Genomic DNA, 23,062 nt, shown 5'->3' with positions numbered 1-23,062 from the left:
AGTTCAGCTAAATAAAAATTACATGTAACAGAAGCAAACTGAACAAGTAGGAAGAGGAATCCTACATCTTTCTTTCCTCTAAAATGTCCCAAGAATTGTAAACTGAAACCTCTAAACACTATACTAGCATATTGCCTAATAGTGTTAGTTAATAACCCCAAATTTACTCAAATTTGCTGAAGTTTTAATTGGTGTATCTGATAAGCAATATATATGCAGAATGTTGTCAAACACTCCATATTGCATCATTCTTTATTTTGTCTGTGTTTGTGAGCTAGTTGATCACCAGATCCAGGAAATTCCACTTTCATTTCCATCATCGTTTATAGTCACATTCTTTTATTTCTCAACTGCTAACTTGTATTTGTCTGCAGAACCACAGAGATCTATATTAAATAGCTACTGGTAGTTTTCAATGATGTTGTGAACTGTTACTGTTTTACTGTTATGAACATACTGAAACCTGATTTCCCACTATCAAATAAGTTGATTTTTAATCTTTTGATGTGGTTCACCAAAATAATTTGTTTTTAAACAATTTCTTTCACTTTTCTGTAAAATCTTTATGAGTCCACATTATTCAGCTTCTGAAGTACAAAGTAACTCATACCATCATGGTAAATAGGTCTCCGCAGGATACGATGAGGTGGGAGTGGATTTAAACATGATAAATACAAAACTGATTAACTTAGATTGTTTTTATCAAAATATCATGGTTGATTACATACAATAATTATTCAAAAATCATTTCAGACTTTAAATAGAAATGACTGCATTAAACATAATATACAAAAAAAATTAAATAAATTGTGACACTCGTTTCCACTGAATTACAAGATGTATTCATGAAAACTGCAAACACAGAAACTCACAGTACAAAGAAGAATACAGAAACCTTTTAAAATATTGTATAAAAATATTGATGAATGATTTATCACATACGTAACATCTGAAGTGAAACACCAATCATAAAAATTCAAGGAAACTGAATTAACACAAAGAGAATCAAGACAGTTAATGATACACCAATTGCTGACAACAAGAGTGTACTCAAAATACAAAATTTACAATAAGTGATGTGATTTTCAGAAACAACAACACGAGACAGAACATTTAAGAAAACACCCATCATATGACTCTTCATCAGCTGTGCAGTCAGGCACACGTAGTCTAGAACAATTGTCTACACTCTCAGCTCACTTAAAAAATACCTTGAATATTGAATAAAATTAAAAATTTACAATTTGACCACAACTCTTGGTAGCACATGGCACACTGGACACTGAGCACCAATTATGTACACAGGTACAAGGAACAGGAATAGAGGCACCTGGCCTTTTCTCTTACAATTTCACAGCACATAACGCAGCATCGTTACAAATGTCGTAAAACTACATTTCTCAGCTTACCCAGTTATAGCTATCATCAGCATTTACAGTAGAAAATGTTCTCATTTCAAGTGAAACATAAAATTTGAACTGAATACCTGATATAGATGGAAAAAAATGGTGCAAAGGAACAAGTGTCCTACTTACACCATTTTGCAAATGAGGTTATCATATTTTTTTCTCTCTCTTTCTGTAAGATTCCTTACTTTAAACTGTTTTTCTCAAGAGACTCTGACACTTTTGCAGCTTTCCGTGGAGGTAAGTTCACACTCGTTCTGCTAGTGTTGGCAGCTGTACGGTTTTCTGTCACAGCCATTATTGAGGTACGCCATGCACTTGTACTGGATGCACTACTTGTCTCAGTACTGGATACACTCCCACCCACTCTCACAAGAGTCATCTTTGGCACTCTGTCCACTGCTGAGTCATCAACTTGCTGCTGTGACTGAGACTTGACTACTTTCTTTGAGACTGTCGCACCACTGCCCGAGGGGCCGTCATAGATGAAGTCATCACGTCGCACAAACATTCTCGTTCTTACAGGCTGCTTGCGCCGTTCAACACCTGATCGATTACTGCACTGGCTACTGCTATCACTGTGAACCACTACCATTTCTCCAGCCTGTTCTTCCTCAGGCAGTATGACTCTCTCATCAGAACTACCTTCTGGAGCATCCCCTGGACACTCTGAATTTTCCTGTGGGCCATCTTCTGGAAGGTCATCCAGACTGCCATCTCTATCTCCTCGTGGACTGCCCACTCTATCACCTTCTGGCATGCCCTCTTGGCCATTTCCTGTGCTACCTTCCATACTGTCTTCTCTGCTGTCTTGAGAATCATCATCTGGGCTGTCTGGACTACTGCGAAAGCCATTTGAAACAGCTAACTGTGGCTCCATTTGGCTGGCAGATGCTGAACCAAATATCACTTCCATCACCATCCGACGTAATGCATTCTTCTTTGAATCTGTGCTTGCTGTACTCCCTGGACTCCTTGGTACATCACTGTCATTTTCAAAATCTGATCTTGAATAATCTGTTTCTGGTTGATCTTCCTGATCTCTATCATCTTCTCTGTCTGTAAAAATTAAAACTTATTACCTAGTGTTTCATCACAACAGGTCAGTACTGTTACACAATAAAAGCAATTAACAATCATACTGATATCAAGCATTATTACACAAATCTTTGGTTAGCTACAGAAATGCCACCAGCACAAGAATAATTCAAATAAATATTGATAGGTCAACATGGGCTACTGCAAGAATGAAATTAATTTAGAAAATACCACCACGTGGTGATATCTTAATGACTGTGATGGTTGCTGGTCTACAGCACTACATTTAAATTTCATAATGCAGAACTTTACAGTTATTCGTTTCTCTAATACTTTCAAATCAAATATCTATTGTAAAACATAAGTCCTCAAGGAAAATTTATATCAGAAGACCTCTCTCTGTTTTCAAATTCAAAGCTCCTAACAAGCTTTTCATGTAAACAATATTAATGAGAGTAGTATAACTTTCCAAATTTTATGGCCAGCTAACAATATGCGGTTTAATGTATTCTTGAAGGAACTTCAATATTAAAAGAAGAAAACATATTAACAACAATTGTTTAGAATGCTCCCAACTTGTATACACATTATTAATTTTGTAAAGTGCTCTCAGAACATGCAGATTATGTGCAACCCACGATGGGGCACAAGAGAAGCTCCTGGATACTAAGTTCACTGCAACTTTCATCTTTTGAGGTGTCACTGTAAAAATGATGTTTCTAAATAATTTGCTTTATATCTAGTGTACCTCTCCATGCCATAAAGCCTGTCATAAATGCACAATAAAAAGATTCACACACTCATAGTTTTCGGCCATTAGCCTGCACTCTCAGAGAACTGAAACTCTCTCTGAGACTGAGACAAAGGCTTAATGGCTGAAAGCTAGGAGTATTTGAATCTTTTTATTGTCCCTATAGCAACTCAGCATCTCCGCTGTATGGTGAGTAGCAACTTTCCTTTTCTGGTATTGTTACAATGTTCTTTTAATTAGTTTCATAAATGAGGCATAAATGCATATGGAAGGTCAGAGCTACACAGTGGATATTCAGTAATTTTGAAACTTACTGCCTCTAGATCTTGGAGTGATGAAGGAGATACTTGTTAGTTTTGCTCAAGCATATCTCAATGTCCATGGATCATAATGGTCAGTCAGCATCCAGACCACCAACCAAGATCAGAGGTGTTATGATAAGATTTTTTTAGGATTGTTACTGATTTGCATCACGCGGTAGTAAATGTATTGCCTGGTATATTTTTTCCTGCCTGCACATTTCCCAAACCAGAATATTGAACTCCTTCAGTGCCCACATGCAAAACTATGTACATAAGGGAGCTTTATAATAGGTGCAATGTAGCAATTGTATCTGCAAGTGTTGGTTCTTGCCTCCTAAATGAGGTTGAATAGGAAGTAGTGAGTTGTAGTCTTTCTTACTTTCGTACACACTTTGTTAAACTTATTTATGAACTACTCCTCCTCCTCTATGTTAATAGGCCACTTTAGACTAAATATAGTGTGACTATCATAACAATTCAACTTACAGTCATGAATATGATATTTGTCATTCATAGGCAACCCTGATACACTTTCCACATGCTTTCTAATCTGCACACATCTGTATCATGTGATTGAAATATTTGTTGTTACACTGTAGATTGTTGCAATATGAATATGATATTTGTCGTTCATAGGCAACCCTGACACACTTTCCACATGCTTTCTAACCTGCACACATCTGTATCATGTGATTGAAATATTTGTTGTTACACTGTAGATTGTTGCAAGGTAGCAGTCTGAATCAGGAAAATCACTTTTTTTTAATTCTTTTAACTTAGTTAAGAATGCTGCAATTCCATACAAAGATTTTTTTAACAAATAATAGTAAAGTAAAACAAATTTTCTTGTTATAGTTACACATTTAGAAGCTTATTTGAAGCAACAAGTTTACATTTCATAGAGTGGCTATACATCCACCATGTTTGAAGCAAATTGAATTCCTGTCTGCAATTTTATTGGTAGTCAGGGGTGTTGTCCTCCGTGTCACACGCCCTTGAAATTGCCTTTGACTAACTTAAAATAGCTCTTGTCAGCTTAATTTTTTCTAAAAAAACCAGTAAAATCAGTGATTTTGTTTATAGCAGCAGCAACAAGGAAAGTTTTAGTCAAAAGATTTCAGTCAAAATGAGGCTCAATTTTTCATTGTGATAAAACTTTAAGAGAACTCGAAACATCCACTGTTCTTGTTGCTTGCAAACTGAGTAGAAATCAATGAATTTTGAGCAAGTGCCACCAGGAGATTATAGAGTAAACTTTGAAATGTGTTGTGTTTGACTAATAGACAGGCACAGAAATTCTGTATTTCTGTTTGTATTTTAAGGAAACTTTAAGCTTCAAACACCAGTGCACTATGTGTTACAAATAGTTAACACAAATTATTCAGTAATAACAATGACATGCAAGACAGTAAAACAATTTATTGACATTTCATTTTCACAACGTTTTACTGGCATTTCTTTTTTTATTGGTATTTTGATTTTACAGAGTTTTCATTTACACCTATTTGTGCAAATATTTCACTAAGTTTTATCAGTTGCTGTAAAAGATGATCACGTTTACAAATAAGGAACTTCTGATTAATTGCAGTTAAGTATTCTTAGGTGAGATAATTTCACAAGCTTTCAAGTGACTGTATGCCTTTTTGAGCCATCAATCTTCTGAGTGGTTTGGTGTAGCCTGCCACAAATTCCTGTCCTGTGTCTCAACAGAATAAAAATGTAGGGCGAGCACAAATTTTCTTATTTGCTGAGAATACTTTGCTTTTGCAGTAGCTTGATATTCCAAAACCTACTTCAACAGATCCATTACAGTTTCACTATTTAACATACTAGCAACAGAATTACATAGCTTAAAAATAAATAAACAAACAAACAAACCAGCAACTTATGTTTCTTTTGTATCACACATTAAATTGCTTTATATGCTTCTTCAGTAGCACATTGTATGCTTGTATTCAGTCATATTGTGCTTTCAGATTTTTTTTTTTTTTTCGGAAGATCATAACTCATCATAAGCAGGTATACAAGACGCCAAAAGAATGAAATTCCATCGTAAGATTATAATAATCATTTTAGTGCATAAAAAGCAGAAATTATCAGGATCCTTCAGTGTCTGCAGACTTAACCAAAGCCACGAGTTGACAAGCCTCATTTTAACCCGTTGGACTCCTCTTAATGTTCTGACCACCGTGGAAATAGTGGCAGATTTAACACTGGTTGCTGCAAGGAGCCCTCTAACTCTATGACATTTTAACTTGTTGATCCAAAGTAACAACATGTTCTAAGCACCTGCTCTACTTTCAGGCAACTTAAATTGAAGGCCGACCTTCCAATCTCATTTGTTGCACTGAATGTTAGTATTAACCAACTGAACTTTGAGGGAAATTATTATTATTTTTGTTATCACTTAAACTAAAGGAGGACTTTACCTAAAAGTTTAGCTAGTTAATGTCCATTTCTACATGCCTGCTTGCTGTTCAACAACTCTTCTATTCAATGAGCAGTAATCGTCCTTCATATACATACTTACTTTGAGGGAAAGTGACCGAGATGAATCTGTGTTAGAGTATAGGCAGCTAAAGCGAAAAATACCCATTCTGGTATTCTGTTTCCATAAGAAAAAGTGGTCCAGTTTAGAATGCTTTCTGCTATAGTGTCAAAGTTTTATTTTAGAAGCATGCACCTCTGCTGAGATCAGGTTATTCTTCACTACATTCTTTTCCTAAATGATGCCAGTCACACTTGGTAAGCAAGCAAACCTGTGAGGAGTGTGGAAAAGTACGGGTGTGAAGCACTGAGTCAATCCACGTGATGCAGCTGGAGTGTTAAAACAGAAGAGCATAATCTTTAAAGGTCAAATATGTGCATTCAAGTCCTGGTCTTGTAAAGCATTACAATACAAAGAAATGAACTTCCTGGGAAGTTCACAACCAAACAGGTCTTGTAGCAGCCTACTAAGGCACAGGTCTGGTAAAAGCTTGATTTACTGAAAGAAGGCAGACTCTGAAGACGGGTAAATACCTGCCAATACTTTCTGAGACAATTCCCTGCAGTGCTATTTCTCTACAGGAGAGAACAGAATTTCAGTTGGCTACCAGTAAAAATTCTGCTGCACCAAGCTCCTCTCCCAGATGTGTTCAGTGCCTTGAACTCCTCGTCTAGTTAGAAGCTCTTCTTTTGCAAAGAGCTGAATATCTACATTCAGGAAAATGTTGGCAGCATTATACTCAGTTTTTGTGAAAAGCAATTTTTATTTTAATAGCTGGCAATTGCATGTTTTACACAAATGATGTGTTTCAAATTTATACAGTCCATCTTGAGATTTTGAAGTAACTCACTGTGTAGGAAATAAACAACATTCAAATTGTTAAAATAAATTAAGAGCATCATGTGAGTTAGTGAGTCATAAATCTGTGTGTATATTATATGCAAATCTGAAAATGTCATTTGTATAAAGTTTTAGATCCCTGACTGTTTAAATAAAACTGTTATTCACACAGTGGTCACCCTTCACTCACATAAAAAAATCTTACTCTTGTAAAATGTTTTTGTTCATACTAAGGTTAGAAAGAATCCTGCAGTGTTTGATAAAGTCACGTACCACACTGTTACAATCTAACATGTCAGCAACAGAACGAAGATGTGTTCTTTAAAGATGAGAAATGAACAGCTTCATCAAATATCCACCCTGTCAATTATTTTATATGACTGATAGCTTGTGAAGAATTAATCAGATGAAGTTATAGGCAAACCTCTTCTGAAGACTGAGCTATAGGCAAGCCTCTTGAGAAGATCAAGTTATGGGCAAATCTGTTCAGAAGATGATTATGTTACATATGCCTAGATTTTCCATCATTCTAGATATACAATCTACCAGTAACACTAAAATAAATAGGTTCTTGCATGGAATCACTGTTTGCAGGTGGGACGTCTATAATGCTTAGACTGGTTTCAAAATCACCACAGGTGTTATGTAATTGTGACAATCAAAGTAGCAGCTGGAAAATGGCTAACTATAATCAGCAAGGACTACATGCTTTGTGGGTTGGCCACTATGAAGTGTTCTCTCCATTTTGTTGTAGGTAAAGTATGAGTTGAACACACGCACATGCACCCTCCCCCTCTCCTCTCCTGCCCCCCCTCCAAACAAACAAACAAACAAACACACACACACACACACACACACACACACACACACACACACAAAAACAATAACAACACTTGCAGTTTTCCTGACTGCTTGCCAGGAAAACAAAACAGCTTTTTTATGAGCTGTCACTGTAGAGCAAAAATGGTGAGTTAACTATGACTATGGCTATTCAGATGGTTTTCTGTTACCTTCAACCAAGAGTCATACAATTTTTTTCCTTGGGAGATGGAGTCCAAAGCACAGCGTCAGTTGTATTTTTTCAAATATACGAAATATCACTAAGCATATTAACTTTTGGAACAAATCCTAAACATTAAGATAAGACTGAATAATACACTTTTTGATTTCTTAACCGCATCATATGCACATTTAGTTATTTTGATAATATATGAATGTACAACAACAATTCAACTAAAATTAAAAAGATGGATGTTACCTTATGACAATGTAAATTGCCCTACCCCAAAAGATATTTTCTGTGACTATATATATTTTAGCCTGCAGAAATGATTTTTAGAAAGTGTGATACAGGCAATTTATATTTTAATTTCAAAATCAATTGTCACACACATTAAGTTTCATTTGTTAAAGCACCACTGCGAGAGCACAATTTTTTGTAATTGACACCATTAGAATTGTTCAGTTGTCCACCTGTGCAAAGTTTACCCTGTCTACCCTGTTTTATTTGTTAACAACCACAAACACAAGTTGGATTTTCATAAGTTAGTGTGAAATTGGCTTTTTGTAAACTGATTTAATTTTACAGTGTCTGTTTCTTCAGACATGCATGTCTGAAAAAACAGACATTGTAAAATGAAATCAATATTACAAGCTTCAATGTGCAAAAATAATGATAATAACATTTATCTTTATTACTTGTAGTCTCATTCTCCCTGTGCGGAAATCACGTAATGTACAAGCATTAGGGAATGTTGACATTGTGGGTAGCTTATGGAGGTTTGGGTTTGTCCAAGGAGCATGCTAGGATAGCCAGAGTGGTTAAAGTGACTGCTCACAGTAAGTGAAAAATCTGTCTTCAAGTCCTGGTCCAGCATGAATACTCATGTGTCACTAATATGTAGTTTCTCTATACCTAATACATCTGATCATACAGACTTCACCATCAATGAATAAATTTCATAATATTTACTACTTACTTATGTCTCAAGAAACAGACATTGCATAATTAAATCAATGCTACAAGCCTTGTTGGCAAAAACAATGATAATAACACTGATCTCAATTTCTTGTAGCCTCATTCTCCCTGTGTGGGAATCACATGATATGTGAGCAGTAGGAGATGCTGATATTGTTTGTGGCATATGGGAGTTTGGGTCGGTCAAGGGAGTGGGCTTGGGTAGCCAAAGTGGTAAAGGTGATCACTCGTGATAAGTGGGAAATTCAGATTCGAGTTCTGCTCCAGCACAAATTTTCATGTGTCATGAATAGGTAGGTTACAAACATCTAATACAGCTTCTGAAAAAAATTTGTCATCAACGAATAAATTTCATATTTTTCTGAGATTCTTGGCACACACCAAATGATTTCGCAGAGGTTTCTAGGTTACTCTAAGTGACAGAAGGTTTTCTATGTCAAAGAATCTTTTTAAGAATGTTAATTTTTGAGCCCTTGCTGATCATTTTACATGTAATGTTGAATTACCGAAAGGCTAAATGTTTGTCTTGGGAAAAGGATGAGAATTAAGGTTTATTGCATTGCTGCTGTTATGGTCATTAAAGGTAGAACGCTAGATGAAGAGGACAAGGATGGGAAAGGAAATTGGCCACGTTCATTTCAAAAGAACAATCTTAGCATTCACCTTCATAAATGCACAGAAACCATGGAAAGCCAAAATCCGGACGGCCAGGTGGGGATTAAAATCTACTCCTCCCAAATGTGTGACCAGAGGAAAAGAGACGTGGCAGGGAAAGAAAAAAGGTCAATTGGGGACACAGATGAAACCAAACTTAAAGATGATGTTCTTGCTATGAACTTTTTGAATTATTTGTGATATTCATGGAAATAATAACTGACCAAAATTGTGTTTGTATAGTGCAGTTTCATCTAGGATTTCAACCAGTACAATGCTCTTAGTGTAATTAATCAGCTGCTGCTCAAAGCACATTAGACATACTGTATATCATATAACATATCATGTTTTGGAATGGGGTGTTATTTTCAATTGCCATCTCACTCAATAAGTTTGTAGCTGAGAAGTGTGGAGTCAGACACTAAGTTTTATGGTATGCACTTGGCAGGTTGTGTTTTGTAGGGTGTAGATGTGATAGTACAAGGCATGTTTAAAAAGTAAATGCACTAATTCTTTATATACGTTTTTAGAAAGAGTGTATTATAAAAATATATATGATATCATTGACAAACTTGTTGGCTATTTTTCCACATAGATGCCATTCTGTTCAGTGGATGTGGTGAGCCACGGCACAAGGTTCTTAAGCCCTCCTCGAACAACTCTCTCACCAACTACTTCCCCCAGTTCAGAACCTCATTCTGCACATGCTCATCATTGAAAATTTAATTTTCACTCATGTGTGCCTACAGGAAGGTGAAAAGATAATACTCACAAGGTGCCATGTCAAGGAAAAGGACGAGTGGTTCGAAATATCCCAACCAAAAGATCATAATGTGAAGGTGCCACGTCAAGAAATGGGAGGGGGGTTTACAAAAAAATTCCAGCCATGTGAATCCAAGGGTTCCCTGGTGGCTAAAGCTGTGTGAAGATGGGTGTTGTGGTGCAACAAGCACACTCCTCTCATCAGCATTCTCCTCCTTTTGTTTTTAATGCTCCTTTAGAGATTTTTTCAGGCTCTCAGAAGATGGTTGTGCATTGACGGTCTCTGCCTGTAGCTGAAATTCGACCAAAATGATGCCCTTTTGTCCCAAAACACTAAGGCTATAACAGTGACTACTTTTTTTTCAGGCATTTAATGAGCCACCCAGGATTCATCTACAGTTGCAGCAGAGCTTAGAAAATCCTCGCCTTACAATTCAAGTCACTCAAGGAACTTGTGGGTGCTACTGATCTGATTTTTCTTGTGCTGCTCTGTCAACTGTTTTGGAATCCACCTTGTGCACAGTTTCCGGTAACCCAGCGTTTATGTGAGTGTCTCATATAATACTTGTGGAAACATTGTAGAAATTTCATCCACTGTGACTCGGCAGTCTTCACAAACAGTTTCCTCAATTTTTTGCACCTGCTCATCAGTCAAATGCGAAGGCCTTCCACTCCTTTGTTCATTACAAACATTTGTTCTGCCTCCACTAAACTCGCAACAGCCACTTAAAACCACTTGTTCTGTTCATAACACCTCTGCCATGAATCACTTTGCTTTGTGAAAAAATTTCAATAGGTGTTATACTTTGCACGAGTAGGAAGCATCTTTCATGTAACTGAACACTACAATGTGAGTTTGCATACTACCATGTTCCTGTGATGCTTGATCTGGCCAACAGATCTTTCATTGCCACTTAGTGTTGCCAACCCTCAACAAACGAAAGACCACAGCTCTTTATCATCACACTACACTTACTTTCTGAACGAGCCTCATAGTTTTCGGCAGTCCTGCTTTTTGAATGTTAAGAGTCACAGAGAGCTTGGTGGCGCTACAATTCACTTGATTAGAGGGAATGGGAAGTCACAAAGACAATTCTGTTTATAAGCAGTTTATGTCGGATGTGCCTCTGGAGATACTCGGTGTGTTTTACTTTAAGTGTACAGGTTTTCTAGGCACCGGCCTTGTTTTGGCTTGATGAAAGAACGGACTTGGCTGGATCTGATGAGTGACATAACACGTTTTGTTTGTATGAAAACTAAAATTGTGAGACTGTGTACTCTAATACTTTTACCTGTTATTCTGTGACTTGACTCTCCAAGGATTTGAGGACGTTGATTGACAACAATTACTGATTATTTGAAGATGCCAGGTAATGAATATTTCTGATCTTATGGTAAAATAAGAAGTTTTTTTTGTGAAATCTGATAGTAGTATGACTCAAATTGTTAGTGCAAAAGTTGGTTAAAATGCGCCTGGTGACCTTTATTAAAGCAATTTGATGAGCATAATAGAGAAATGAGTCAATACAGGTTAGTTACTGACATATTTTGACATTTTTGTTACAATTATGATGATGCATAGTGGAACTGCATGTGTCATACTTTGTTGGGAAGACATGGAGAAGGCAGCTAGAATTCTTCTTTGACCTTTCAGAGATAAGAAAAATTAAAATTTGCTTTTCATGAGGAACTGCTCAAATACTTGGTCAGTATTATCACTTCTGTGTTACTTGGAAATCAGGTTGCAGAAAAAATTTCTGAATCATTGATCACTATTCTCAGCACCTTAGAAACTTGGTTTCACCTAAATAGGTTGAGTAGAAACATATCTACAACTCACATGATGCAATTCAAACCCAAACAGTCAAAATGTGAGCAGATTAAGATTATCCACTGAAACCAAGATATAGAATAAACTTACTCAGTAAATTGTTAGCATTAAATTTGGCTAAAAATGTGAGCTGTGAGGCACACACTGAGTTTGCAATGCAAATATTAACAACCGCCACAGTCATGAACACATGAAAAGTAGCATATACAAGTTTCTCTGAATCTGCTCTTAGGTAATGTATTGTTTTATGGGGAAAACTAAGCTAACATACTGTTGATACTAAAGATGCAGAAAAAAAAAATGTTCACAATATGTGCACTGTGGCTCATAAAGCTCATTGGTCACTGTTCAGAAAACTAGAAACATTAACTCTCTCAGCCTTACAAATTTATGAGCCTTCTTTTTTTTGTGTGCCAAATGGAAATTATTTTTCTACATGTACATGAGAATGAAGTCAGAATCAAAATGTTTGATTCTGACTTCCTACGTATGCACATGTTGACTGTGACAGTCATCTACCATGACTTTGTAAATGATGTATTGCCACTGTGACGTTCGTTATTAAGATCAAGCACTTTCAGTGCAGCCTCACTGGGTCAGGTTTGACAATGAACCAATTTGTTCGAAACTGGTCACCATAAACATATATACTGCAGCTGTAACAGATTTGTTAATAAACACTTCATGAAACATATAACATGCCAATTAAACATTCATTTGTGTGGCCATCATGTCCGTGTAGTTGCTTTACAATTCTTGAGGCTATTTTTGTTCTGTTGTTGAAACTACAAAAACGCGTGGTCCATCCCCCCCCCCCCCCCCCAAGACGTGTTCTGCTGTATTGAGGTAAAGCAACATCATTGTTGGTGATTTTCACTTTATTCTCACTTACATTGGGAAATGCCATCGCCGGCCGAAGTAGCCGAGCAGTTCTAGGCGCTACAGTCTGGAACCGCGCGACTGCTACGGTCGCGGGTTCGAATCCTGCCTCGGGCATGGATGTGTGTGATGTCCTTAGGTTAGTTAGGTTTAAGTAGTTCTAAGTTCTAGGGGACTGATGACCTCAGCAGTTAAGTCCCATAGTGCTCAGAGCCATTTGAACCATTTTTGAAATGCCATCTGCTAGCACATCAATGTTTTTCTTCTTTAGACACTGATAGTTGTCTAATTTTTTGTTGTTCTGCAGCACAATGCATTTCTTATATGGTTTTCACAGCACACTTATTCACATATCACTGTTTTCTGTTTGGTTTTACAGAACAAACAAAAAAACAGTGGTGTGCAAAAAAGTGTGCTGTGAAAACCGTAAGAAATGCGTAGTGCTGCAGAAAACTAAACATTAGACAACTATCAGTGTCTAAAGAAGAAAAACATCAACAATGTGCTAACAGATGGAATTTCTCGACGTAAGAAAAATCAAGCAAAAATCACCACCAATGATGATGCTACTTCAATAAAGTGAAATGTGTCTGGTGAAAAAAAGGACACACATTTAGTAGTTGCAATGACAGAACAAAAATACCCTCAATACCTGTCCATAAGTCATACCAAAAAAAAATAAAGGCCTGTGGTAAAAATATCCGATTTTCAGGTAACTGTACAAAAATTAATTCACCACAGCTTTTATATACAAGGGGGTACCCAAAAGAAACCAAACAAATTTTTCGGTGAGCAGAGCTTTTGTAGTACTGCGTTTTGCCACTAAGATCACATAGAGAAACATTCCAGAGTCAGTCCCGACATAGTTTACAGTGACAACTGTTTTGTGTGTTTTTTTTTTCCCTTGCAACGGCTGTGCATGAACAATGTGCAGTGATGAAATTCCGCTTTTTGCTTGGAAAAAGTGGAACAGAAACAAGGATGATGCTAACGGGAAACCTCAAGTGGCTTTCCTGTTTCAAAACTGGTGAAATGTTGGAATTTCAGTTGATGACAAACCTCATTCTGGTCACTTTCCCCTAAACACATGAAAATGTGAAAACATTCATTCAAACATCAATGAAAATCAACAACGGACCTCGGAAAAAATTGTGGAGCTGTAAAATGTGACATGGGGTTCAGTGCAGTGAACTGTGACAGGAGATTTGGGAATGAAAAGGGCAACTGCCAAATTCATGGTACAACTGCTGACTGCTCAACAAAAAGAAGGTCGGGTGGAAGCATGTTGTGGTTTGAAAAAAGGGTCCCAAAATGTTCCAAACTTTTTTTCAAAAATCATCACAATTTACAGAACTTGGTGCTATGCTTATGATCATGAATCAAAGCAACAATCAAGCCAGCAGAAGACTTCAAGTTTGTCTCACCCCAAGAAAGCTTCATACGGTGAAATCAAACATTAAAACAATGCTGATTTGGTTTTTGGATGTGAGAGGAATTGTCTGCATACTGAGTTTTTTCCGCTAGGTCAGACAGTTAGCCAAGCTTTCTGCTTGGAAGTTTTGAAAAGACTCCACAACAGTGTGCAGCAGAAGCGGCCTGATTTGTCGCAGTAAGGTGAGTGATTTTCTCCATTATGACAATGCCCCTGCGAACACAACCCTATGTGTATGACAATTCTTGATCAAAAATTGTATCATCCAGCACACTCACCCGACTCTGCACCGGGTGACTTTTTTTTCCCTTAAGGAGACATGAAAGAAAAGTGTTTGCCTGATTTTGCTGAGGAAGAAAAAAAATTATGGGGGCACTGTGAAGCATCATAAAAGATGAACTTAAGCAATGTTTTGAAACATGGAATAAAAGATTAGACAACTGTATAGTGAAATTGGAGAGTACTTTGATGGGGATTGAAGGTTTGAGCTTAAAATGTGAAAAAAAGTTGGGGTTGTTTTGGGTACCCCCTCATATATCATGGTATTTTATAAAACTATGTTGGATGTGTTATTGATGTGCTGCCTGCCATGCTACTTTGGTTCAAATGCAAAGTTTCTCTCAACTGGTTGATAGTACCTTCAAGTGCACTAACTGCTGAATAATTGTTGCATACACAATTCCATAGATGACAAGTCAGCAAAACTTTCAGGTAAGGAAAGATACATGTGCTGTGATTAGATATCAAAGTTTCATTCTAGAATTACTCTTGACATTTTCTGCTGCAGCTTCAACAAACCTAGGAAAGATTTTGTTTTGACCTCAGATACTGTTTACTTCTGAAAATACCCGTGATCCATAAGAGTCAACTCTTATCTATGGCACACACTGATCTCTTATCCAAATACAGGAGCAACTTATCCACAATTATGTTACAAACTGCATGATTGAACAAAACTGCTCCAGGCAACACTTCAGGCACGTCAATTTATACTTCCAACGTTGGCACCAGACTTAAGAGAACTGCGCCAGAGGTAGCCATGCACCAATCGCAGCCACCAACCAATGGCTGCCCTACAGACATGCCCTCCTTTGCCAATGCAGGTAATTCCGCTATCAGAGTGGATAAGAGGCCACCGCAGTCTATCATCAGCCCCTTCTGTATTGTAATCGTCACGTGTGCGTACACACTCACCCTATCAGTGACTACAGTGTGACGGGCTTGGCTACTGAATAGGACTCTCGGAACTGCACTTTGGCTCTGACTGCATTGTATTCGGCAACTCACTAAGTTTATCAAATGAATTTTACATAACTCTTGTTGCACCTCTTATTTCTGCTTTCTGCCTTCAGAATGCATGCATAGTGTTGTATGCAAAGAACTGACCATTTCAGCCTGGGTAATCATGTTCCATGTTTTGAAGTACCGAATTGAGTGATATGCATGCCACATGAATATCATCATCAGTGGGACCATTAGTTAGACACGGCAAGTTTAAACAAAGTGTTTTCCCAGTAGCAATCACAGCCTTATGGAAGTTACAGCTGTTCTGTGCATATTTTTTGATCAGCATATCCTCAGCCTGTAACAGGACAATGCCTGACAACACATTCTGCAGAATAACCAAGAATTATTAGCAGCATGGTACATACATTATTTCCTCAACTAGTTTATTTAAGACATATCACTCAATGAAAATTTACAGAAAACTGTCACTTGGGATCAAGATCATTAAGTGTTCCTTAGCAATTGATGGTGGTGAATCTGGATTGAAATACCCTAATAGGAAATATCCCTTATATGTGCTTTCGACCTGACAATGAGATTCACTTACAAATTCTATCTGCAGTATTGAGGAGGAAAATGCTATTATAACAGATTACAAACAACTTCTTCAGAGAAACTTATTTAAACACACTCTCCCTGCTGTTACTGATTTGCCTTTGTGAGAGGACATGGACTGTGGGAAGGAACAGATGGTAAGTATAGAGTTATGATCATACATCACCTACATCTATAATCTTCAAGCCACCACCTAGTGTGTGGCAAGGGGGTACTGTGAGTAACATTACCACTTGCACCCTTCCCTGCTCCATTTGTAAAAGGTGCATAGGTATAATGAGATGTAAATGGGAGACAGAAATACAGTGATGAGCCAAAACATCACAACCACTGTCCACTGCGAGAATGTATGCTGCCTGGTGGTGGTGTGGGCATGTGGTGCGGCAAGGAAAGTTAATAAGTGGAGCGGACACAATGGGGGAAACATTCTAGCCTTGATACTGGCCACAAATGTGGAAATCCACAAACATAATTGACTTTGACAAAGGAAACATATTGTCTGTCTGGATGAATCACATTTCTTGTTACATGACATCAATGGTCATATCCAGATACCTTGTCACTCAAGCAAAGGGCTACTTGAACAATGCATTGTGCCGTAAATGCAGAATGGTGGGGGCCGTATTATGCTATGGGGGACACTCAATATGGCTTCTATGGGACCTGTGGTAGTAATAATGGGCACCACAAGAGCTATGGATTATGTGAGCATTATTGCAGACCACCTGCATCGCTTCACGCATGATGTCTTCCCTGACAGCAATACTATCTCCCAATAGGATAACTGTTCATGACTGAAGGACAAAACTGTGTTGCAGTGCTTCGAGAAGCATCAAGAAAGAATTTACATTTGGTGTCTAGGCCACCAAATCACCTGATCTGAACCCAACAGAACAGATCTCTGTCACTAATGGGTGTCAGCTATGTGTCCACAAAACATTGTCATGTAATTTACACAGAATTGTGTGATCTGTGTGTACACAGGTGGTGCCACATTTTCAGAAACCTACCTAGGACTTCTTGAATCAATGATACACAGAACTGCAGCTATACTGCATTCCAAAGCTAGAGCAACATGCAACTAAGCAGATGGTCATAATGTTTTGCCTCATCAGCCTATGTTGCCTAACTCTTCTTAGAATGCACACACTTCAGATTTTAACAGTGAACTTCCCTTGCAGTGTCTGCCTTTGTAGTTTGATGATGTCTCTATGATGGTAAAAGACCCAGTAAATGAATCCTAACAAAATGTGCTGGTCATCTTTGGACCTTCTCTATGCCCTCTATTAACAGCATATGGTAAAAATCCCAGACTTTTCAGCAGTTCTAATACTCAGTTCTACAAAGATGTTATAAATGAAACTCTTCTGTGGCTGAAATAGATTTCCTTAAGATTAGATCAGATTAGATTCAGTTTTCGTTCCATAGACCCAAAAAATGAGATGATTCTCATAGCTGTGGAACATGACAGATACTTCCAATGAATCTCAACCTGCCATCTGCTTTTCCTAAGACTATTTTCATATAATCTTTTATTTGAGGTCATTCGAGAAGCATATTCCTAGATTATGCAGTGTTTGAGTGCCAAGCCTGTAATTTAAAATTAATGGTTCTTTATGGCTATCTATGAGAAACTTGTGACAGTTACTTATGTTGAAGATCAGTTGCCAGTCCCTGCACCAAGTATCAATTCACAATTTTATCATGACTTTCCTACAAGCATCATCTGTAATCAGCACCACAGCATTGATCTACCATGATCAATAATGGCCTTATAACACTTATTTGAATATCTTCAAAGTTACTTTCACATCTCATGATTTCACAATATGAAACGGACACTTTGACCAATGACCATGTAGTCTGATCCTGTAAAACAGCAATCGATGACAACAAAAGTGACATGTTAAGATATGAATACATCAGCAGAAGGGATTATTTTAAATTAAGTCCAAGGGTAGAATATGTATCATGAATAAATTTCCTATATATGATATTGCGCTACTTCTGCTACTAAAAAGAATAAACAACTTGAGTAATAAGATACTGTGGACAGATCTATCCATTACACATAAACAATATTCCAGTACAACAAGGAGAATTCTGTAAGTACTAATCAATGGGGCTATATTGTATAATGGTTGCTTTACATATTAGGTAAATAGATAGACGATTCATAAAAGGTACATTTCTATTATGGCACTGACAGGGATGTTAAGACATTAACAGGTGTTATGTCAACAATGTAGGAAAAGGCAGGTTGCTACTTACTGTGAAGAAGACACATGAAGTTGCAGACAGGCACAAATAAAAGACACTTACATAAAGCTTTCGGCCACAGACTTCATCATTAAAAAACGAGACACACCATCATGCACACAAGCAAGCACACCTGATGCACACGATTGTCAACTCCAGCATCTCGCGCCGGAATGTTGGACATTCCAAGTTGATACTCGAGTTGGCATCATGTGCGTCAGGTGTGCTTGTTTGTGCATATGAATGGTGGCGTCTCTCTGGTACTGTTGGAGGCTGAGGCCGAAAGGTTTATGTAACTGTCTTTTAATTGTACCTGTCTGCAACTCAAAATGTCTTCTTTAAGGTAAATCGCAATCTACATTGTTGATATATCTACCGGAGTTTACTGGTCTTAATAAATATTTTACCTAAACTAATATCCACTTGTGGGGTGTTGAGAAATAGTGAGTGAAATGCAGCAGTGGGCTCAAATCACACAGTGCCAACTGTAGAGAGGGTTATGACCATATAAATGTAAGCATTGAATGCAGTGTAACATAAAATGTGTAGGATACATCTATACTGTTCCCAACAGTGCTATAGCAACAACTGCTGCCACCCTCATCTTTCTGACTGGGGCCATTCTCAATATACTCTCCACATCATGGTGGATGCATGGAAATGAAAGGAGGGACAGTGGTTGATAAAGAAGGAAGCAATGAGGCACACACATAGAAACTAACTCTTTGAAGTGGCCTTAACTTATTAAGTAGTAATAACTGTGTAAGTGGAGTTAGTTATAACCTAAGCCAAGAGGAGTCATTGCAGAGAAAGCAAATGACACCCTCAGGAAGTTTACAGCTGGTCAATTTACAGTAATGTTTCATTTAAAATAAAGAAATCAAATCACAAAGGAATTAATGACATTAGCTGCCAGTGGGCACTGATGTAAATCAATGGGGAAGCTTGAAAATTTGTGCCAGACCAGGATTTGAACCCAAGTCTCCTGCTTACCAGGCAGAAGTGCTGCCCACTGCACCATCCAGACATAGTGATCATCACAACTGCATACGCTACCCTAGTATGCCTCCTGTCAGACTCTTAATTCTCAACTTATCCGCACACTCCTAATGTAGAGACCCTTGTCCATTATCCTCATAACCCACAGAATTTCAACTATTCCCATAAGAGTTCAAGTATAGTGTGAATCTCCACTGAAATGGTCAACTGGTTGTCCTCACCTTAGTTATTTATATGTGGCGTCTGTTCTTTTGACATGTTCAAAGACACAAAGGAATTAATGACATTAGCTGCCACTGGGCACTGATGTAACTCATCAATGGGAAAATTGAAAGTTTGTGCCAGACCAGGATTCAAACCTGGTTCTCCTGCTTACTAGACAAATGTGCTGACTACTGCACCATCCAGACACAGTGGTCATCGCAACTGTGCGGACTACCCAAGCATGCCTCCCATCACACCTGAATTCTCAACTTAATCACACACTACTAATGTAGTGCAACTTGCTCATTATCCTCATTCCTCGCAGCATTTTGCTGATTCCTGTAAGAGTTAGAGCATGGTGTGCATCTGCACATATATAAAAGAAATCAAATGCCATGAGTTTCAGTCTTAAGATGGACAATGACACTGTCAAATTGCACGTAGATGGAATCTCTATAGACTGTGTAACAAACACAAAATTTCTAGGAACGAATACTGGTTCTTCGTCGAAGTGGTGTGACTACACAAAGACATTTGAGCACGAATGCCGTCACAGTCTTGGCACCAGTGTATAACAACAAGTGCTTTTTGGTTACGTGCTATCCATATGTACACCCAGTTCTTAGCTACAAAATACTTTTCTGCAGAACAATAACAAAAAATATGAATAAAGTTTTCAAACTACAAAAAAGGTGCATAAGAAAAATAACAAAAAATAGTAACTGAACACACTGTAAAGATCGATTCAAAACATAGGACATTTTAACTACACAATGTGAGTATATTTACCAGTCACGTATGTGCATAAAAAGTAACCTTGATTACTACTGCACGTATATCTCTGTCCCTGACCATGGAACAAGACCTAGATTGAATTTACATTTACCAAGAAACAATTAAAATATAGCTCAAAACAGCATTTTTGACCAAGGAGTAAATCTAAACAATTATCTGCATGAGGAAGTTAAAGAGAGTCACTAAAACAAACTTAATATGAATTATGTTCTGTTTTCTTCTGAAACTCTAATACAATGACGTCTCCAATATCATTAAAAGAATTTCTAGATGACAACTCCTTCTACTCATTGGCTGAATTTTTAGATATAAATTAAGGAGAAAAAACTTAAACATTAGTGTCATGCAATATTTTGTGTAATGTAATGTCTTGTACAGACATCTTTTATTAACCTGACACGTTCCATATCATTACGAAGTGTCGTATTCATGATCTATGGAACAAGTATTAATCTAATCTAATCATTGTAAAAGTGATCCACGAATGAGTAAATCTACTAGTCCTACTACTACTGCAACTACTAATAGTACATGATAGCAAGGGACCACACAGCAAAAAGCCACAAGTTTTTCTGAGTGAGATCCATGAATAATATAAATAAGCTACAATATTCAATTAAGCTTCCAATCAGTAACCAGTAGTAACATCTTCAGTCACTCAATTCTTTGTTCAAATACTTTTTGTTGTTGTAATCAAATATATAATTTTTGTGTGTTATTTTACTCATAAAGCTAGTAAAAGAATACCTTTTTACATTTATTTTAAGTTTCACACATTTCCCATACAATACACATTATGCTAACTGATTTTCCGGTCATTTCTTGGTAGAACTTCATAATCATACACAAAATGCACAATATCAGGTGAAACAATACAGAATATTTATTGTAAGATGATAATCATAATAATAATAAAAATAACAATAATACAAGGTGTACAACTTTGCTTCAGCCGTTTTTTCCCAAACATTTGAGGCTTTAATGAAACAAATTGGTTACACATGTATCATACAAAGTATTTTCCATTGCTGGCCACTCCTTTAACCCATCTTTCAGGTAGGTACAAATGCCATGTCAAAACAATTGTTCATCTTTTGAAGCAATCCACAAATCGATCCAATTTTTGACTTCTTCATGAGATCGGAAGTGTTGGCCAGCCAAGCCATGTGCCACTGATCTAAACAGGTGATAGTCAGAGGGAGCAATGTCTGGAGAACATGGCGGGTGGGGTAGGACTTCCCATTTTAACATTTCCAAGTACATTTTGACCTCTTTTGCAACATGGGGTTGAGCGTTGTCGTGCTGCAAAATTACTTTATCGTACCTCTCGCTGAATTGCGGCCATTTGTCTTTTAATTCTCTGCTCAAACACTTTAATTACATTTGATAATGAGCACCTGTGATTGTTTCACTAGGTTTTAACATCTCATAGTACATGACGCCAAGCTGGTCCCATCAAATGCAGAGCATCATCTTGGAGCCGTGAATATTAGGTTTGGCTATCGACGTGGAAGTGTGGCTGGGATATCCCCATGATTTTTTGAATTTAGTGTTATCGTAATGAACCCATTTTTCGTCCCTGGTCACAATGCGATGCAGAAATCCCTTCCGTTTCTGCCTCTGAAGCAAGTGTTCACAAACACACTAACGCCGTTCAACGTCTCTTGGTTTCAGCTCACACAGGACCCAAGTTTCTTCTTTCTGAATCATGCCCATAGCCTTGAGACATTCTGAAATGGCTTGCTGTGTCACTCCCACCAATCGTGCCAATTCTTCTTGAGTTTGACACGAGTCTTCACTCAGCAATGACTCCAATTCTGCATCTTCGAAAACATTCTCTCTTCCACCACTATGCCAGTCTATGACATTAAAATCACCATTCTTGAAGTGTTGAAACCACTCATGACACATTCTTTCACTAATAGTGTCCTTACCCTATGTCCTTGAGGGCATTCAATGAGACTCAGCCACTGTTTTCTTTATATTGAAACAAAACAGTAACACCTCCCACAAATGACGAGAATTAGGCTTGTAGACTGACATTTTCAACCAAGAACAACTTTATGATACAGACACAAATTGACTAACGTTTGAATGAGGTTATGTTGACTGAGGTCCAAGCTAACTGCCTGACATCTGCGATCTGTTTCTTTCGCCCACTACTTACTGTTGTCGCCACCTACCGGCAAACGGTGGAAGCAAAGTTGTACTCCTTGTAATAAAAAGGATGTTTTCCAAATTCAACTTTCAATGATGCCTTACAGTTAAAAAAGGATTTTGTTGTGATGTTGGCAGTGTTTCAGCTAATCTAAAATACTTTCTGGATTACTGGTTCTGGAAGTCTATGTTGTTGACTTCATTTGCTCCTCCACCTTTAGGGATGTTTTCTTTTACCAAGGGCAAGAGAGTGCCCTGTGCCTTTAACCTGAAAGGCTGTTGGCATGGGGTAGAGGACGACTTCTTATACCAGAAGTCACTCAATCCCCACCCACATTGGCAATATAGCATTGCCCACTCTGCACCATGAGGAAAGTGTAGGGTTTCTTTCCTTCTTTGAGTGTGAGACATTAATCTACGAAAAGGCTGTCTAGCATCTGGAGAT

The 23,062-nt window shown here is 37.6% G+C and overlaps 1 protein-coding gene across 2 annotated transcripts in view; it reads right to left on the bottom strand.

The window, feature by feature from the left end:
- Positions 1–721: 721 nt before the first annotated feature.
- Positions 722–23,062, bottom strand: part of LOC124595624 — a 61,899-nt gene continuing 39,558 nt past the window's right edge. For both annotated transcript variants that reach the window (XM_047134446.1, XM_047134447.1), the window contains one exon: positions 722–2,465. In XM_047134446.1, coding sequence (XP_046990402.1) covers positions 1,591–2,465 — 875 coding nt within the window. In that variant the 3' untranslated portion in view covers positions 722–1,590. The remainder of the gene's footprint in view (positions 2,466–23,062) is intronic.

The sequence above is a fragment of the Schistocerca americana genome, chromosome 2, assembly GCF_021461395.2.
Source record: "Schistocerca americana isolate TAMUIC-IGC-003095 chromosome 2, iqSchAmer2.1, whole genome shotgun sequence".
Taxonomy (NCBI): domain Eukaryota; kingdom Metazoa; phylum Arthropoda; class Insecta; order Orthoptera; family Acrididae; genus Schistocerca; species Schistocerca americana.
The sequence above is the reverse complement of the archived record's forward strand: the minus strand, read 5'-3'. Positions and strand labels throughout refer to the sequence as shown.